The sequence below is a fragment of the Macadamia integrifolia genome, chromosome 3, assembly GCF_013358625.1.
Source record: "Macadamia integrifolia cultivar HAES 741 chromosome 3, SCU_Mint_v3, whole genome shotgun sequence".
In the NCBI taxonomy this organism is placed as follows: Eukaryota; Viridiplantae; Streptophyta; class Magnoliopsida; order Proteales; family Proteaceae; genus Macadamia; species Macadamia integrifolia.
In genome coordinates this window covers 20,213,424-20,231,954 of record NC_056559.1, presented here as the reverse complement: position 1 = coordinate 20,231,954, position 18,531 = coordinate 20,213,424, and the positions used below count along the sequence as shown (strand labels likewise).

General features: G+C 38.1%; 1 protein-coding gene across 3 annotated transcripts in view; it reads right to left on the bottom strand.

Moving 5' to 3' along the window:
* Positions 1–18,033, bottom strand: part of LOC122074032 (putative clathrin assembly protein At5g35200) — a 24,850-nt gene extending 6,817 nt beyond the window's left edge. The window contains exons 1-16 of one of the 3 annotated variants that reach the window (XM_042638817.1): positions 17,867–18,033; positions 16,560–16,675; positions 14,314–14,460; positions 14,140–14,209; positions 13,860–13,957; positions 13,522–13,663; positions 13,323–13,423; positions 12,293–12,376; positions 12,097–12,147; positions 11,946–12,011; positions 11,806–11,871; positions 11,578–11,658; positions 11,372–11,449; positions 9,069–9,251; positions 8,896–8,971; positions 8,697–8,806 (exon numbers count right to left, since the gene is read on the bottom strand). In XM_042638817.1, the coding sequence (XP_042494751.1) occupies positions 8,697–8,806; positions 8,896–8,971; positions 9,069–9,251; positions 11,372–11,449; positions 11,578–11,658; positions 11,806–11,871; positions 11,946–12,011; positions 12,097–12,147; positions 12,293–12,376; positions 13,323–13,423; positions 13,522–13,663; positions 13,860–13,957; positions 14,140–14,209; positions 14,314–14,415 (1,308 nt within the window). In that variant the 5' untranslated portion in view covers positions 14,416–14,460; positions 16,560–16,675; positions 17,867–18,033. The remainder of the gene's footprint in view (positions 1–8,696; positions 8,807–8,895; positions 8,972–9,068; positions 9,252–11,371; positions 11,450–11,577; positions 11,659–11,805; positions 11,872–11,945; positions 12,012–12,096; positions 12,148–12,292; positions 12,377–13,322; positions 13,424–13,521; positions 13,664–13,859; positions 13,958–14,139; positions 14,210–14,313; positions 14,461–16,559; positions 16,676–17,866) is intronic. The other 2 variants (XM_042638816.1, XM_042638815.1) reach the window with 2 other exon arrangements.
* Between the last annotated feature and the right edge of the window lie 498 nt (positions 18,034–18,531).

Genomic DNA, 18,531 nt, shown 5'->3' with positions numbered 1-18,531 from the left:
GATCCAAGGTTCTTTTTTAACCTAATTACAAGCTCAGAGAACCCTTGAAATAGCTGAAGCTAACTTGAGTAGAGCTGAAGGAAAGAGACAAACAGTTGAGGTGAATTTAGCTCTCAGATGGGCTCATGTCGGGGTAGATATATAGGAGTGATCTTTTATTTCATCTACTTCTTACTTGGGTACATTAGGGTAGGATATTTTATTGTGTTTGGTGCCTGCGTGGCCTGGTGTGTTTGTGAACTCCTTCCTCCCCTCCCTTCTCTTCTTCTTCTGCGACCACTTCTCTTTTCTTCTTCTTCTTCATCTCTATTTCTTTCTACGTGATCTCTCTGTTGTTCTTCTTCCCTTCCTCCTTATTGTCCTGCTACTATTTCCCTTTTCCTGTACTGGCAATATCAATGGTTTGAGGATGGTTCAATACAAATCCATCATCTCAACTCAGATCGATCTTAAGTTTTGGGGATCTATTCTCCTGTGGTAGGCAATGCTATCCCCAAAAGCTTCCCAGTCCTAAGAGCCAAGTGGGAGAAAAAACTTGCGACTTCCTTTGTCTGCCAGTCCATGATTTCAGAGATTAATAGCTGGTGATTAGAACCAATCCTGGCTAGAATCAATGGGTTTAGCTGAATCGACTCCCTACCTGAAATTTCATGCCCATCAGAGGATCCTAGGGTGAGTTATTCACTTCCGCAGTAGCTGAACTTCCCCTTCTGGTTTCTGTCAAAAGGTTGAAGAAGACAAACCCCCCTTCCCACGATTCTTTAGCCCTTTTGATTTATTCTTTAGTTTACCATAATGCCTCTTACCTTTTACTTTATCCTCTCCTATCCCTTCTTTCAAGTTTGTTCCAAGTCTAACCTTCATAAATAAATATAATTCCCACTTTGTGTACTCTCCTATTGAGTTATCTATCCAATAGTCTCTCAAATTCTGGTTTATTACAAGTTTCTCATTCCCCTTGAGAACTTGTGATAAATTATAGATTTTCCACTCCTTGGAAAGTGGGGTATTTGCTATTTGGGGAAGGGGGGCATAAGCGAACCGAATAGGGCTTTAGAACCCGAGTTCCACGTCAAAATGTTTTTAAGAGGTGACCGAGCTCCAATCAAGACATAGAGAATAAATAACAACATACATGAGAAAGAGAAAAAGCCCAAATGATGCAATGAAAATTCTAGGGTTACTTTGCTTAGAACTTCTGCACCCTATTTAATTTACAACAAAGGATCTAGTTGAATAATTTCAGGCAAAAATAATTTTTTTTTCCAGCTTGATAAAATAAACAAATGCATCCGGCACCTTAAAAAGCCATAATAACACAAAATGTATGATAAAAGGAATTATAAATATGTTTTAATGGGCTTTAATAGAAATAACACAAGCTAACTTGCCTGGATATTTAGCTTAGTTATTAAGTTGTTTTGTCCCCACCCCACCCCCCTTCCTGTTTCCTCTTGGGGTTTGTCCCTTGCGGCTTGATGCCTTCACCCCCTCCTTCCCCCCTTGCCTATTCTTCCGTCGCGTAATTTTACTGTTTATTCATCCAAAAAAAAATTGCCTGGATAGGTCACTGACTTCAAGCATGGACAAGTAGTTTAGTACCGTCTAGTATAGTACAAACTAATTTGCTTCCATAACTATCACATCCAATATTAGATTATTCAATAGTCTACTCAGATTATCATAAGCAAACAAATAGTGCAGACTTACAATGGAAAAACAAATTTAGCATGCCCCTTACATCAATCCAAATACTAGTCTACTAAATTATTCATTAGCTGACTTATACCTAGACATCACTTAGGTATTATAAATTTTTCTTCCATGTGACAAACAGAACGTTGGACTTCCTATATAATTGGACAACATTCTCCTAGTGATATCTGAAGCAAAACTAGTTATCCTTATTGCAAGGGAGTAAGGGACATGAAAGGACCTGGTAGAATCACAATAAGAACTATAAGGGGGAGCCCAGTTTTCAACATCTCAACAATACCAACATATCCACCACTTAAAAGCCCTGTCTTAACACAACACGTATAATTAAACTTCTGATGGAAACAGAATAAATATGGATCTTCCAAAACACTGGGTCACAACACACTACTAGCAAGACAAAAAATGACTTGAATATATGTTTAAGAATCATAACTCCATCATACATGAGCCAAATATGGAAGGAAAAATGAAGTTTGTCAGTAGATAAATAGACATCCAAAGTAGCATTGATAATTTGATTAGGTAACCTAGATTTCTTAGCATTGTAAATGTTGTAATAATGGGCTTTAGGGAAAGTGTCCGATTCCAAACGGGTCCTAGGTCCATAAGGGGTTTAATGATCCTTGTAATATTTTAGAACTTTCATTCTGTTGTTATAAATAAAGAGGGCTGGTGTCATAATCGACACAAGTAATTTACCCCATCCAACATGGTTCCAAAACCCTAAGGGTTTCCTCCTTTCTCCATCGCTTTTCCCTTCTCTCTTTTCTCTCCTAGTGCCTCCCTCCATCTACACCTCCTTCCATCTCTCTTCTTCTAATTCTCTCTCTCGGTGGTAGCTCCTTCAACCACCAAGATAGTCACTAGCCTCCATCTCCCTTCTCCACTGGGCTCTTAGACTCTTCTACGATGATCTGAGAGACCCAGCTCCTTTCCATCGATTTTTTCAGGGTTATGTCCCCCTGAAATCAATTTTTTTTGTCAGGTTGTTTTTCCCCTGCTCGATGCTCAAATCGTCTTGATATTTATTGCGATTGGTGCTCCTTACCCTTGTACTGGTATGTACTAGCCACTTTACTATCTCAGGACTCTTCCAGAGCTATCCCCAAAATCAATTTGTCAAGGTTTTCACCCTTCATAGATTTTGGGATTTTAGCCTTTTTCCTGCTTTTTGGTGGTTTTTTTGTGCTTCTTCTACCTCCGTTCGGTGCCTCTTCCACTAGCACAGCCCCCTTGAGTTGCAATCATGTCTACCAGCTATTCTGCTTCCACTGGTAGAGCCACCTCATCTCTTCCCACCTTTTCTCTTTGTGCTACCAAGCTTGATGGCACAAACTACCATATGTGGTCATGCTCGTTTGTATCTCCATCAAGTCCCATGGCTATTAAGGGTACCTCACTTGAACCTCGAAGAGTCCAACTACCAGTCATGAGATTGACAAGTGGAAGTGTGCCAACTTTCTGGTTATGGCCTTCCTTGTCAACTCCATACACCCATAACTTTCACGTGGCTATCTCCTTCTTGACCGTGCTACGAAGATCTGCATGTCTGTCTAGGATATCTATTCCCAGGCAGGGAATGATGCTCAGGTCTTCAAACTACGCCAGAAGGTTCGTGACCCGAGGCAGAGAGGGCTCACCATGGCACAAAACTACAATGAGCTGTGCATATGAGTTGGACTTCTATGAGGAGTATACTCCTTCCACCGTTGCAGATGCCACTGGTTTTCAGAAACGAGAGAACAAGATCAAGGTCTATGACTTTTTGACAGGTCTGATTGTGGAGTTTGATTAGCTACAGTCCCAGGTTCTAAATTATGTTCTCTTTCTTACTTGGATCAAGCCTATGCTGTGATCCAACTTGAGGACATCCATCGTAATGCACAACTTATTGCCACTCCCACTGAGAGATTTGCACTTTTCTCTAGCACTCAATCCCTCAACGCAGCCCCACAATCTGGTGGCTCTTCTACCCATAGTTTTTAAGGCAGTAAGGCGATGAAGGCGTTTGAGGGTCTTTCGGAGCGCCTTAGTGATAAGGCGGGCATAAAACGTCGCCTTATCGACTAAAGCATGTCTATGTAATTTGTTTATAAAACCAATCTATTTGACTGAAATCCTAGTTGAATCCTATTACTCATATGTCAAATAAATATTAAAGGTTAATATTCATACCAATGTAAGATATCAAGAAAACAAATCAATAAAGTGAATAAACTAAGTTCATCTTCATCAATCATCAATCATCATGACATATTAACATATAATATAAATACATAATTATGAAACAAAATTATAAATATAAAAAAAAAGACATAAAAAATACAAATATTTATTATACTTACCTCTATGAGCCAAAAGCAGTACCTAAGCCCTAAGGTCATCCACTATATTTCTACTCCTGTCAAAGAAGAATGAAGCTCACCACTGCCGGAACAAAATGGTCGCCTAGATCAATGGTTCTTCCTTGTTCCTTGATTTCTTCTCAAAGCCCTTTCTTAAAACCCTTGACAAAATCCAAACCCTGTTTGTGATCGTGTTTTTGTTTTGTTTGTTTTTGTTATTTTTGGTGGAGTAAAGCTGATCTCATACATCTCAAGTGTTAACAAAACCACACCTACCAATAAAAAATCTATATGTGGAATCTTCATCAAGTAATTTTAAAAAATCTTTAAAAAAAAAAAAAAAACCCATAAGGCACCACTTCACATTAGGCGGAGCACTGCGTTACCATCTCTATACTGCATCAGCGCCAAAACTATGCTTCTACTAGAGCTTCAATGAAGTGTGATTACTGCGGGAAGGAGCGTCGCACCAAGGAGCAAGCTTCATAGCCATCCTGCTAATACATCTGGAAAAGGACAAGGGAAGGGTCATGCCAGAACTCCTGTTCAAGACAACTATATTGAGGTCCTAGACTCAGACTCTACTCCCAGCATCTCTGCACCTGCTACTACGAGCTCTGCTCACTCCACCCCTTCTAGGTTAGGTATCTTTTTCTGTGGCCATACTATGTTTATCTCTTCTACCACCTAGATTATAGACTCTATGGCTTCCGATCATATGACAGGTTGCTTGTCTCTTTTCTCCCAGTACTCTACTAGTCCTAGTAATGGTAAGGTTAAGTTGACTAACGGGACTTATTCCACTATTTGGGAAAGGGCTCTGGTAGTTGTACTCGTTCCTTAGCCCTTTTTACTGTATTGCATGTCTGTCTTTTCCAACTAACCTATTGTCCAGTAGTAGTTTTACTTCCAATCTTATTTGCAAAGTCATTTTTTCCCATCTCATCGTGTTTTTCAAGATCAGGCGATAGGGACAACAATTAGCTCTGGTAGAGTGCAGGGTGGTTTGTATATGCTTGATGATCGCTCGGCGTTGATCTCTGGTCAAGCTCTTTAGACATCCTCTACGTCACCTCCCGTCTCAAAGTTACTGCAGTGGCGTCGTCAGTTAGGACATCCTCTTTTGGGAAATTCAGCTAGGCTTTTTCGTTCAAAAATTGTAGTTTAAGTTGGACATGTGTATCAGCCAAACAAACTCAGATCACTTAGTCTATTTCTGGAAATAACAATGCCACTTCTTTTTCATTGATACATTCAGATATTTGGGGTCCATCCCGCTATGTTTATCGGTGGTTTGTCTTTTTATTGATTTTCATTCTCGGACTACTTGGATTTATATGATGCAAACCAAGGGCGAGACCTTCTATTGCTTTCAATAATTTCACCGCCATGCTTCAAACTTAGTTTGGTTCTACCATCAAGATCCTTCGAAGTGACAATGGCCGTGAACACTCTGAAGGGTCCTTAACGCCTACTTTTCCGCTCATGAGATGATCCATCAGACTAGTTGTATAGATACCCCGGCACAGAATGGGGTTAATGAGCAGAAAAATCGCCACCTTTGTGAGGTAGCACGCTCTCTTATCTTTGAGATGCATGTCTCTCCCCAGTATTAGAGTGACGCAATTCTCACTGCTACCTTTCTAATCAACCGAATGCCTTCTTGGGTTCATACCTTCTACTCCCCTCTGGATCTCCTCCAGGATTCCGCTGCTTTTCCTGTTCTTCCCAAGGTATTCGGCAATGTCTACTATGCTGGTGATTATCATCCTCATGGAAAGTTTGATCCTTGTGGTCTCACGTGCAGAAAGGCTATCGGTGTTTTCATCCTCCTACACGGCGTTCTATGGATGTTGTCTTTCACGTATCTACGTTAAACTACATTGCGGCACCTCTTCAGGGGGAGTCTCCTCCCATTGTAGAAGATGTGCCACCTCTTCAACTTGCTATCATTGTCGGTATCCTGTTTCGAGGGGAGAGTGACACTCTTACTTTGCCTCGACTAAAGATACGTGTTTATAGTCGCAGACAACATACTCAAGCCACTACACATCCAACATCTATCCTACCATGCAATTGTCTCCTCTCAAGCCTGATCTTGTCCCATTGAACCAAAGTAATTCTCCTTCTCCTTCTGTTGATCCATCTCTTGAGTTTTCGATTGTTGTTCATAAAGGCACTAGGTCTTGTACTTTACATCCTATTGCTAATTATGTTTCTTATGACTCACTTTCTCCTTCCTACTATAGTTTTGTCTTGTTTATCCTCTGTGTCCATTCCCCTTACCTGGCAAGAAGCGAATGCAGACTCACAATAGCAGACAGCTATAGTTAAAGAAATGTGGGCTTTAAAGAAGAATAATACATGGGATCTAGTATGTCTTCCCTCAAAGAAGACAATTGATTGTAAGTGGATCTTCACAGTGAAACAAAAGATTGATGGTAAAGTAGATCGGTACAAGGCCAAACTTGTTGCCAAGGGCTTCACTTAGACCTATAGGATTGACTACCAGGAGCCATTTGCTAGAGTTGCTAAGATGAACACAATCCATGTTACCTTAGCTTGTGCCCCCAACTTAGATTGAGATCTCCAGCAGATAGATGTGAAGATTTCCTTTCTTTATGGGGAACTTGAGGAGGAAGTGTATATGGAATGTCCTCTTGGGTTCACTTGCTCCAAAAGTGAAGGGAAGGTATGCAAGTTGAAGTGGGCATTGTTCAGGCTAAAGCAATCCCCTCATGCTTAGTTTAAGCATTTCCATAAAGCTATAATTGCTACTGGCTACTCTCAAAGAAATTCCGACCACACTCAGTTCATCAAGAGATCTAGTGGGATGATTACTCTTGATAATCTATGTAGATGGTATTGCTGTTACTGGTGACGATCTGACAGAGATTTCTCGCCTCAAGAGATACTTAAGTGAGGAGTTTGAGATTAAAGATCCAGAACAACTTCGTTACTTCCTTGGCATTGAAGTTTCCAGGTCTTCCCGTGGGATCTACTTGACTCAGCGAAAGAATGTGCTTAACCTTCTTTTTGAGACAGGAATGTTGGGGTGTAAGCCGACAGATAGTCCTACTGAAGCTAATGGTCACCTGAGTAGTAAGGAAGGTGACTCTGTGGATAAGAGGAAATATCAAAGATTAGTGGAGCGTTTGATCTTTCTCATACATGCCCTGATATAGCATTTGTCATAAACCTGGTTATCAGTGCAAGCATGATCACTACTCAACTCATATGGAAGTTGTACTATGTATTCTTTGTTACATGAAATCTACCCCAGGACATGGCATTCCTTTTTCTCCTTATGATCACCTCAGGGTGAAGGCCTTCACGGATGCTGATTGGCATGTTCCCTTGATGACCACAGGTCTACTACTGGTTATTACACCTTTGTTGGTGGTAACCTTGTTACATGACAAAGCAAGAAATTGTGGTTGCCCGTTCAAGTGCTAAAACAGAGTTCCGTTCTACGGCTTATGGCATTTGTGAACTCCTATGGCTTCATGGTCTTCTCACATATTTGGATGTCCCTACGACTCTTCATATGCAGCTCTTTTGCAACAACAAATCTGGCATTAGTGTTGCTCACAACCCTATCCAGCATGATTGAACCAAGCATGTGGAGATCGATTGACACTTATCAAAGAGAAGCTAGATATGATTCTTATCACTATGTCTTTTGTCCCCAGTAGTGAACAACCGGCTGATGTATTTACTAAAGGTCTTAATAGTAAAATATTTCATCCTATTATTTGCAAGTTGGCGTATGTGATATCTATACACCAGCTTGAGGGGGAATGTTATAATAATGGGTTTTAGGGAAAGTGTCAGATTTCAAACGGGTCCTTAGGTCCTTAAGGGTTTAATGGTCCCTGTAATACTCTAAAACTTTATTTCCGTTATTACAAATAAAGATGGCTGGTGTCATGTTTGACAAAAGTGACTACCCCATCCACTAGTAAAGTACATCAAAGCTACTAATTAGTTGCAGGATAAATTATATATCAGGTGGAATTATATATCAGGTGGCATCCCTCAATTCAATTGATTCAGAAATAAGAACAAAGGAATCCATAATTGAATAATGTGGTTTCATATTGTAATAACAAGGGCACCAGTTAGCATAAACTTATCGCTGTGTAAAAGGATCTAAAAGTGCATGTAAAACACATATTTCACAAAGGATGTGGCAACAGATATAACTGCATGGCACTATAGGGCACTAGTTAGCATAAACTAGCCCATCCAATAGTAAAGTACATCAAAGCTACTAATTAGTTGCAGGATAAATTATATATCAGGTGGCATTGCTCAATTCAATTGATTCAGAAATAAGAACAAAGGAATCCATAATTGAATAATGTGGTTTCATCTTGTAATAACAAGGGCACCAGTTAGCATAAACTTATCGCTGTGTAAAAGGATCTAAAAGTGCATGTAAAACGCATATTTCACAGAGGATGTGGCAACAGCTATAACTGCATGGCACTATAGGACTCGTGTCTGCTGATGTAGGACACATGTAATTAGGAGATAGCTTAAATGATGATGATGCTATGATAAAACATAAAAAATCAATATAAATAGTTACAACATTTTTGAAGGTTTCAGATGTGAAAACGCATTTACCAATTTACTAGTTGCTACAACAGCTTCATTAGAGCTTGGTGCAGAAACAAGTGCAAGCTCCCACCCAGTGGCATGACTGGTCAGATCCATTGCAGTACTTACTGAATTTTCTGTGAATATATATATATATATATAATTAGTCTACAGAATTATTGATTTTGCAGAATAATTCATGAAATTATGTACATAAAAATATCACCAGATGAGGCAATAGCAAGCGCAAGAGCGTTTTTCTCTTCTAGTTGTGATACTTCGTGGCTTATCTCATCTAATCCCTGATAGACAAACAACAAAATTAATTGAAGTCTTTATAGACACCAAGATTTGAAACCTCTTAGTATAGAAGCCCCTTTTGTTGAAAATTTCCCTTACCAGAAGATCGATAATTGGTGCTGTTACTGGAGCACTTTGGTCAGCCTGGGAGGGTTCAGGTGGCAAAACTGGTGATTCTGGTTTTTCTTTTTCTTCAACATCTTCCTCCTCCTTGTAATCAATAGCCAAAGCTACTTTTGGAGTAGTTTCTGCTCTAGGAGTAGCTCCTCTTTCATCATTGGCCTAGGGATCAAAAGGATCGTAGAGTGTAGTGGTTAGGAAAGGACTTTAAGGAATGTCTTGCCTTGCAGATCTTTAAGCAATCAAAAAATCATCATTATGAATAGGACCATAGTCAAGACTGTATAATTACCTCCATATCAACAAATAAAGTCAACATATGTGGAAATCTTAAAGTGACCATAAACAGTAGAGATGCCGATGAAATCCACATAAAATGGAGAGGACTCACCATTCAATGGTCCAACCAAGAAACTTGTCATAAAAAACATTATCCCTGGCGTAATCTATTAACTCCTGTGGGCATTCACGAAAGCTATACAAATAGGACACCTGGTTTGAGCCATAGAAAATAGACATTCTGACTGGATTGATATTTATTATTGACTGAGTGACTCATCAATTAAACCATAATCTGATCTGATTGTATGATCAAAATCATATGATCAGTCAGATTCTCATGACAATGCAGGAAACTATAAGCAATGGGTCATAAGGTCAGACAGATTTTTGAATTTTGAGATCCCTAGGTGGAAAGCCCCCAACTACAATATCATAAAATGAAGAGATGCTAGGATTATTAGACAACCTTAATTTGAGAAAGAGGTCAATAGGCTGTGAATGGGCTTCTTTCCGGCAGTACATACAACCAGAAAACAATACGGTACTCTACTCACTTCAAAATTATTCTGTCCTTGTACCAGACGTCCAAATCTTACCCAACTCCAAAACTAGGGGTGGAAAATTTTAAGAGGAATCCAGGTCCAAAGTCAGAGCATGTGTCATTTCTATGGCTATTTATCCAACCCAGACTTAGTCCAGCCCTACGTCATGCATGGTTCAAAATCTCACCAAAATTTCGGTATTTCGGGCTTTTTTCTTTGTCAAAACGAAATAAGGCACGAATCAATATGTGTACCATATTTCGGTTGAAATTTCGGTATCTCGCCGAAACAATACATTCCATGCCTTATAAATACATAATTTCGTTGAGACAGAGTCGAAATCGACTGTCTCGGGTTTTGGTTCCACTTGCGTAGTTTGAAGAAAAAACACTCCAACAAGCCTCTAATTAGCCACATCATCACACATTTTGACTTCCATTAGACACCCACAAGAAGATCTACACATTCAAAGCTTAGGAAAGGTAAAGTTCTTCCTCCAAAACCTTTTTTTTTTTTTTTTTTTTTGAAATAGTACATAAATACATGTTGGATGCTTGTAGATTTTGTATATGTTAGACACTAGAGATCGATCTATGACCTCACAGGTAAAATCCCCAAAACAGTTCAACGGTTGCTGCCAAACAAAGGTGCAACTTTAAAACAATGTCATGTTCCAATATTTTTGCATTTTTATGTTCTAAGAATGTTTATTCACCTTATAATAAGCTACCCACTAAGTTTTAAGTCAAAATATGATCGTTTGACCATCAAAATAGTCAATAGAAACAAAAAAATAAAAATACACCAACTCGGCCGAGTTGGTGTTTTTTAACCCACCGAAACGAAACGAAACGAAATTTTGAACCTTGACGTCAAGTCTGACCTGGTTTCAGTTTGAGTTGTATATGTCTGACCTGCTTGTCCAGAAACATAATAATTGATGCATGTTTATCATACAAGGCATTATATTTTTAGTATAATTAAGAATATGCCATGACTCAAACTTTATGGTTTTGAACTCAAAGCATAATGGGCAAATAACAGAACTCTAATGCACATGTTACAATGAAAATGAACCTACAATCTATATATCGTAGCTTAACATTTCAAATTTGAACAAACTGAGTGGACCCAACCCATTTTTCAATCAGACAAGTCGTTCTTGAACAACCCAGATAAAGCAGCATAGTGTTTTGCTTTTGCATACCTAGCACTAAGTGGGTTGGATGGGTTGGTCAAAGTTTTGCCACCCATATCTAAAACCACTAAAGGAGTTCCCTTCAAGTACAGAATTGCTGAGAAGCAAGAACTTTATATTTCAAAAGCAACTTCTCAGAAACACAAAAATATATATTTGAACAAGCCTCCATCATAAAGAAAGCGAAGGGATGTTCTCCACATGTATTTCTTGTAATTCCTTATGCTTAGGAAAATTTAAGAAAAAACGTTGAAGCATACAGCTGTCCGTTGAAGCATTAAAGGCTGTGGAGACTCCTTCAAGTAATCCTCCATGGCTGTGATAAATGATTCAGAGGGCTGCCAGTGAAAAAATCATGTGAGATATCACAGTGCCAGAAAAAATAAGGAATCACATAAATGTCACTGACAACCATCCATTATTGAGTGGTAATGATAAAAATGAAGTAGTTATGATGGTACTGTACCTTTTCAACTTTAGGGAGTTTCTTCCCCCATCCAACATCAAGGCCCCTACAGATCTCTGAGAACTCAGATAACTTCTCAGCCTGTAGAAAAATAGAGATAAAACCAACTTGAAGAGACCATGGAAAACCATAGAAATTTTTTAAAGAAGTCTTCTAGTAGCCAGTAGGATACACTGGAATATGCAAGCCATCTTGGCCATAAGGAATACATTAACCAAGATTACACACCTGATTCCTGGCCTTCCTGTAAATTTCAAGTGCTCTTATAGCATCATGCCGCTGCATCTCAAAGAACTGTTCCAGAAATGTTATTTACCCATATAAAACAACATATGAATGAGGATAAAGGCCACCGAAACAAAACCCACCTTGTCAACTAAATTAAGAGTACCATCATCGATTGCAGCATAAATCCTGGTGCTTTCACTCACAACCTGGGAAAGGGAGGTATAAGAGGCACAAATTAGCATTACAAATCTCTCTTTCACTATAGAACTTGTGCTTCAGAATGATCCTTACAATTGAAAGTGCATACTGGATCATGGTATTATATACAGCTGCTCCCTCTGGCTGCGGAAAACATAATTCAGTCAGCGCACCTCAAAACAGAAGGTAGATCATAGGTAATCAAGGTGGCTGAACAAATAAAATACATCATGTGAAGGAGAAATCCAACATCTAATAGCAATAAGAACATCATTAGTAGATTCCATACCTGGCAAGCAAGAAGACGATAAAGAAGCTGTTGCAAGGCAGGTAACTGCTCAAGCATATCTGGAGTGTCAAGTTCCCTGGTTCTCTGTTAAACCAAAAATAAATTACATTGCCGAAGTAGTCAAGCACTACAAAAGGGCACCATAATATTAAAAGGAATTTTCTCATGCGCATAATATTAAAACATTCACAGCGCATGAACCTGCACACATTCTGCAAGTTTCATTTCAAACTGCAGGATGCTCTTAACCAAGATGCTATTCCCACCTTACAACCTCATTCCTGTTCCCAGTCCTGCCCGGGGACATGGAGCATTTCAGTCACAAGCATCAACTACATGATTTCCTCTTATAGAAAAGTTTGTCACAATTAATATATCTTAATTTTATCCAAATTCCAGTTCTACTTAAACATTTTTATTGCACCAGACCCTGATAGAAAAGAATTCCAATGATGAGGAATATAGGTATTGAAAAGTGACCTCCCTTACCTAAATGAGTCATTGGTACAGGTAACACTTTATGCCCCCCCCCCCAGGTTGTAGTGCTTCATTTTTTATCAGTTTATAAAATTTCTGAGAGCATTTTGGGCGGGCACAGGGGGGGGGGGAATAGGGAAAAGCAAGGGTTTGATGGAGCATATATTACCAAACATTACCACTCAAAATTCAACAGAATCAATATAAATGGATCAAATTAAGATGAGAGACCAAAAATAATTTATACGACCACTTTTCCCAAGATACCCCTGAAACTTCAGAATTGAAGATTTGAATATATCCAGAAAAGCAAGTCCAATGTACGGATTCTTCTGGGAAACCAGCCTAGTTTGACATGCTCAATATGTTATAGCAATCCATTGAACCAAAGTTGCCTCATTGGTGCTGTTCAAAAATCAATTCCTTTTTGCATGCCTGGTTTGTTCTAAGACTCGCATCAAATTAAACTTGTAACGATAATGCAAATGTTTTCAGAGAAGATAGCTGTAGATGAGAATGTAACAGAATGATGAACTCAGTTGAATTTGCTTACCCAGCGATCTATCTCAACATCGTACTTCAGTATACGGAAACATTCCAGCCGTTCCTCCAGGAAAAGAGCATAGGTACGAACCCAAGCAGAATAATCCCATGCTTAACACCAAAATTTGTCGATCGCAGTACACAATCAGTTCCAAATCATAATGCACAAGATTCCAATGTTGAAGATAAATCAAGAAAACAGAAAGTACCATTTGGACTTGAATCATCCTTGAAATGAGATAAGTTCAGCATATGACCTCTGCCCCTGCTATAATTAATGATCTCTTCACGAAATGTGGTATCAACCTCCCTCAAGGCGCGATGAATCACAATCAAAGTTTTTAAAGCAACCTAAATAAATGTCAGGAGGGGAACTAGACTGAATATACCAACAAAAGAAATAAAAACCACAACCATGATATTTCTTTGTTGTTTTTAGCATACTCAAACTGTACTTTGCCGTCCAAGTAATTTTATGCAACATGTTAAAGTAGAAGCATGATGGTGAAAAGAAAGGAAATTCATTTTAGCAAGGGCTGGAGCATACTGCCCAATTATGTGTCTTAGCAAGACGTCTAGCGAGACCATGTATACAATATGCAACATCAGCCCGGGGTCTTGAAGCTGATACTGCATCAAAAATAGCTGCCAGCATAACACAAGTAGCATTATGAACATACTGGTTTATATTCCATAAATAAAATAAAATACACATAAAGTCACAAGCATAGTATACATCAACATTCAAATTTAAAAACATATGTGGAAGCAGAAGCATTATTAGTTTGCACATTGATGACACAAGGCTGGGAGATGGCTTCACTCACTGCGGATATGTTTCTCTTTTGCTGTATGTTCAACATGGTTTGTGGCCTTGACAATTGCAACATCCAATTCCTGGAAACACAAGATTAACACTTCGGGAAACGCAGAACTGAAGAACAAGAGTAAATCATTAATGAAAGAAAACAAAGGTCAGAGGGAATTAGATATAGGATCACCTTGTACTCACTATTCACTTTTGCCAATCCAACCTTTGTGGAGTCCTTCAGAACTCCAAGCGCTTTCCTTAGGCTCTGTTGAGTACCAACCCCTCCTATCATGTTTCTTAAGAAAACATGCTCCTTTGAAAACCAAAAATAGTTATCCTGGTGAACATGACCGAAGGAAGGCACAGTAAGCATAGGCCTGTATCGCAGATTTGCGGTTATGGTACACTATCCAATCAATACCCTACTGAGTACAAAATCAATAACACCACTTTTTTTATGAATTATATATTAAACGGTGGATTTTTGTAAACTGAAAATCCAATATCTACATTTCTGCGATGATTGAGTACGCCAGGTATTACTTTGGCAGGCCAAACGTTCTATAATCATCATTCTCAAAGTCCTGTCCATACTCTTTGTGACAGCTACAAGAATTTGGCTCCATTATCATTCTATCCAAGGAAATAACCCCCACTTTTCCACATGAGAACCTTCTATTGCAATATTAAGTATTAAAGAGAGTATCCGGAGATCAGTGTGTAAATAAAGAGACCATAGGAAGGTGGAAAAGAGTTTTTACCATCAGTTTGGGGGATTACAATTTCTAAAGGATGACAGATAAGGGAAGTAGCAAAAAGAATAGTCCCAGAAGCTACAAAATACTTGGTGTTCAATATCCTCAAAGATCTGGCATCATGCCAGGTTATTCTTCAGGTTACATAAAATATTTTCTTCTAACAAGGCCTACGTATTTAATTGAGATATCTTAGTGTTGCTGATATACTTAAAAGATGTCTCATCTCCAGCTTCATAAGAATTTGAGGAAGAGATACTTTGCAACTGAGGAGAGAAAGAATAGTTGTTTAACTAACTTTCAGATGCAGGAAAGATTCAAGATCCTATGGGAAAGGCCTGCAATACAAGAGAGAAGTTATTTTTTCAAATGTTTCCCTTTATATCTATAGTAGAACACCTCCATAATACCTAGAAGGTTAAAGGGTTGTATTATAAGAAGAATAAGAGAGGGCTATGAACTGTGGAGATGAACTCATTTATGAGACAGATACACCAACCTTGTCAAATGTAGACAGAGGAACACTACATGTCTTAACTGTGTTTGTATTTGTAGGTCATTAAATATTATAAGCTAACAGAAAGAATCTCTCAATCAATATATATGTAAAAAATTAGACAGTAAAAGGAGATGAAAAAAAAATTGTAAAACTCCAACTCAACTCACTAAGCCTTATCCCAACTAAAAATAAAAATTATAAAAATAGAGGAACAATATGCAAATAAAATGAAGCATATAGAAATTTTCCCCAATAGAGAACCCAAATCTATTATCAAACACAAGTTGAATGTGAGATTGTGCAAGCAAAAAGGGTCGAAAACATTAGGCCACTTTCTAATAATAGACTTCCCAACATAAAAGGAACACCAAGGAATGAGAAACAAAGAAAGAGGGTGAGACCTACAAAACAGTCCTCTAAGCTAATCTCACAAAGGAATGAACTTCCCATAACACAGACTTTTCTCAAATGAGGAGTTTCATCCACTTATGTCAAAACACATGGTCGTGTTGGCATGTGCGGACACATGGTCATGTCGGCATGAAAGGGAGCTCTGTCTTATAGAGAAAGTATTACATATACCGAGCTTAAAGCAACAACTTTGCTAGTGTTTAGTAACAACTGAAGCTAGGCTTCTCACACAGCGCCAAGAAAATGAAGTTAAGCAAAGTAACAAATCAGTTTCTAAATTCCATTCATTAATCTGAAATATCATTAGCATGCTCTGGATTCTCCTGCTCTTATATAAAATGAATCCCAAGTAAACATTAAAACCTGTCACTTTTTAATTACATTTTTTACTTGTTAAAGAAATAGGTAATTTTTTTCACACCACCTCTAAGACCAACTTTTTACATTTTGAACTTATGCTCAAACCTGCAAAATTTTGACTCGACCAACAATTTTAGCAACTCGTATGAGTGCTTCCCAGATAAAGGAAAAGAAGAAAGTCTAAAATGAAAATAGAAGGAGCTCATAATTAAATCAAAATTTCCAAAAGTATAAATTTTGACACAAGCAAACCCTGGTCATTAAATTTTTCATAACTTCCTGAAAACTTCATATTTGCAAGATCATGGTCTTATTCGAAAAGTAAATCAATAAACTTTCAAGTGACACCAAAACCATGACAAAGATACTTTGGCATCCGAAGGATTGCTGAACAAAAGCGACAACACTGACCTAATTATCACTCAAGATAAAATCTCAGGAGAAAATTATCAGATGTCTCATCTAAGTGTGAAACCATGCTCCCATGCTTCAGTTCTTCCTTCAATGCTTCTCATTCCCAATTTCTGCTAATAAACAAACTTTCCTCAAAGAAAGAATATCATGCTCAGGAAAGGATTCACTTTCTTAACTTTCAATTTCCATCAATTTGGGTTTACAATAAGACTATTCTTGTACTTAAAAGGAAATTTAGCAGCAATAAATTGAAATTTTCAGAAGGCAATGCAAGAGATTACTGTCAAAACATGGTAAGACAAAACTTTCCACTTTCTCTTCTTACAAGAAACTAAAGAAATTTGAACTTATCCAGAAAGACTTCAAGAAGGAAAAGTGCCCTTCCATTCTTGGAAGAAGGTTGTTTCCTCCAGTATTTGTTTAGTGCCTTGAGTTCCATTCACTCGAACCAATGAATTAGATATTTTCAGGAAGTGAATTTGGACATTTAGTTCAGAGCTAGGTCATATATGAAGAGAGGAAATTGTCTTCAGATATCATTGTACAAGCTTGGGATGCAACAGAAATGAAGTTGCTACAAGCTATCCAAAATGTAAGATTATTTCATAAGGTAAGTAATGTTGAAGGTTCTAACCGAAAGAAAAAAAACAAATGTGATGTTGAAGGAGGGTCACAAAGAGGTTTTACAGTGGTACAAATAGAAGCACCTCCATCCTTATATGTATGATTATCAGCAACAAACAGTCACCATAGTTCATGAATAAGGTGACAACCTGAGCTCCCTCCCCCCCACCTCCTCCCCTTTTTCATAAGAAGAAGAAAGAAGGGTAAGAGGCCAAGATAAATCTACCTTCTCTCTGCTCTGGCAATTTCTAGGTCACCATACTACAAATTGATTCTAAAAGGTTATCCAACAGAATACTGGTAGAACCACATTGTCCCATATAAGAATTCAAAGGACATATTTTTCCTTCTCCCCATTACTCAAGAAATAAGTTACTAGCTGAAATGCAACTGATAATGTGGTCAAAGATTGGGAACATTGTGATATATCCACAATTGGGATAACTATATTTAAATTAATCGCTATAATGAACAATCTGCAGGTTAAGTATTCTGGACCCAAAATTCTTCTGTTCCTCTCATTGCAAAAATGCAACTGTTTTTTTTGTTCTTGAGAGATTCTAAGAAATCTTAAGATCAGGTGTTCAAACGATTTCAAGAAACATTACCTCACCAGCCAATCCAAGAAAAAAATTGAAAAAAAGGAGAGAATATTAGATGAGGAATCAGAAAGAACAAACCAGAAGGGTCAAGACGGATTGTCAAAAGCTCTTTCTCTATGCTTCCAATGATGACCGCTGATCTGATCCCGTCGCCGACAAGCCGGAATTCCCTATTTTCTCAGTGAGACCTTTCGAGGGTTCGCACTCGCTAGTCGCTATCCTCTAATTTTATTTGTTATTTTCTTTGGTGTATTTTACTATTTTTGGAAAAAAGAAACGCTGTAAATCAAATCCCAAAAATATATATAATATGCTTTTTTTCTTTAATTTATTCTCTTTTTTTTACACTTCATTTTGTATGTAGAAAAAAAAAAGCCAGGTAAGCTGTGCTGTGAAGCTGTCTGTTCACTCTGGTCGGGTGAAACTGGGTCGGGTTTCAGCCTGACCCGTCCATTTTGAAATTATTTATTTTATTTTTTATTTTTATTTTTTTAATTCCTGTCTCATGGAGGTGGACGTGGAAGACCCCTTAATAATAATTTATTAATACTTAAGGCTTGATGGTCACATGTTCTAATGGCTAATACAGTCGTGGTTAGCATGAACTATTATTAAAACCCTAGTTTCACCAAATTAGTCAAAGAATTACCTTGATGTCAAAAAACACTAACAGATGATGGTGGCTAGATGATTTTTGCAAGGCCCACTTAGGAAGGGGTTTCAAATGTCTCCAAATGTTATTA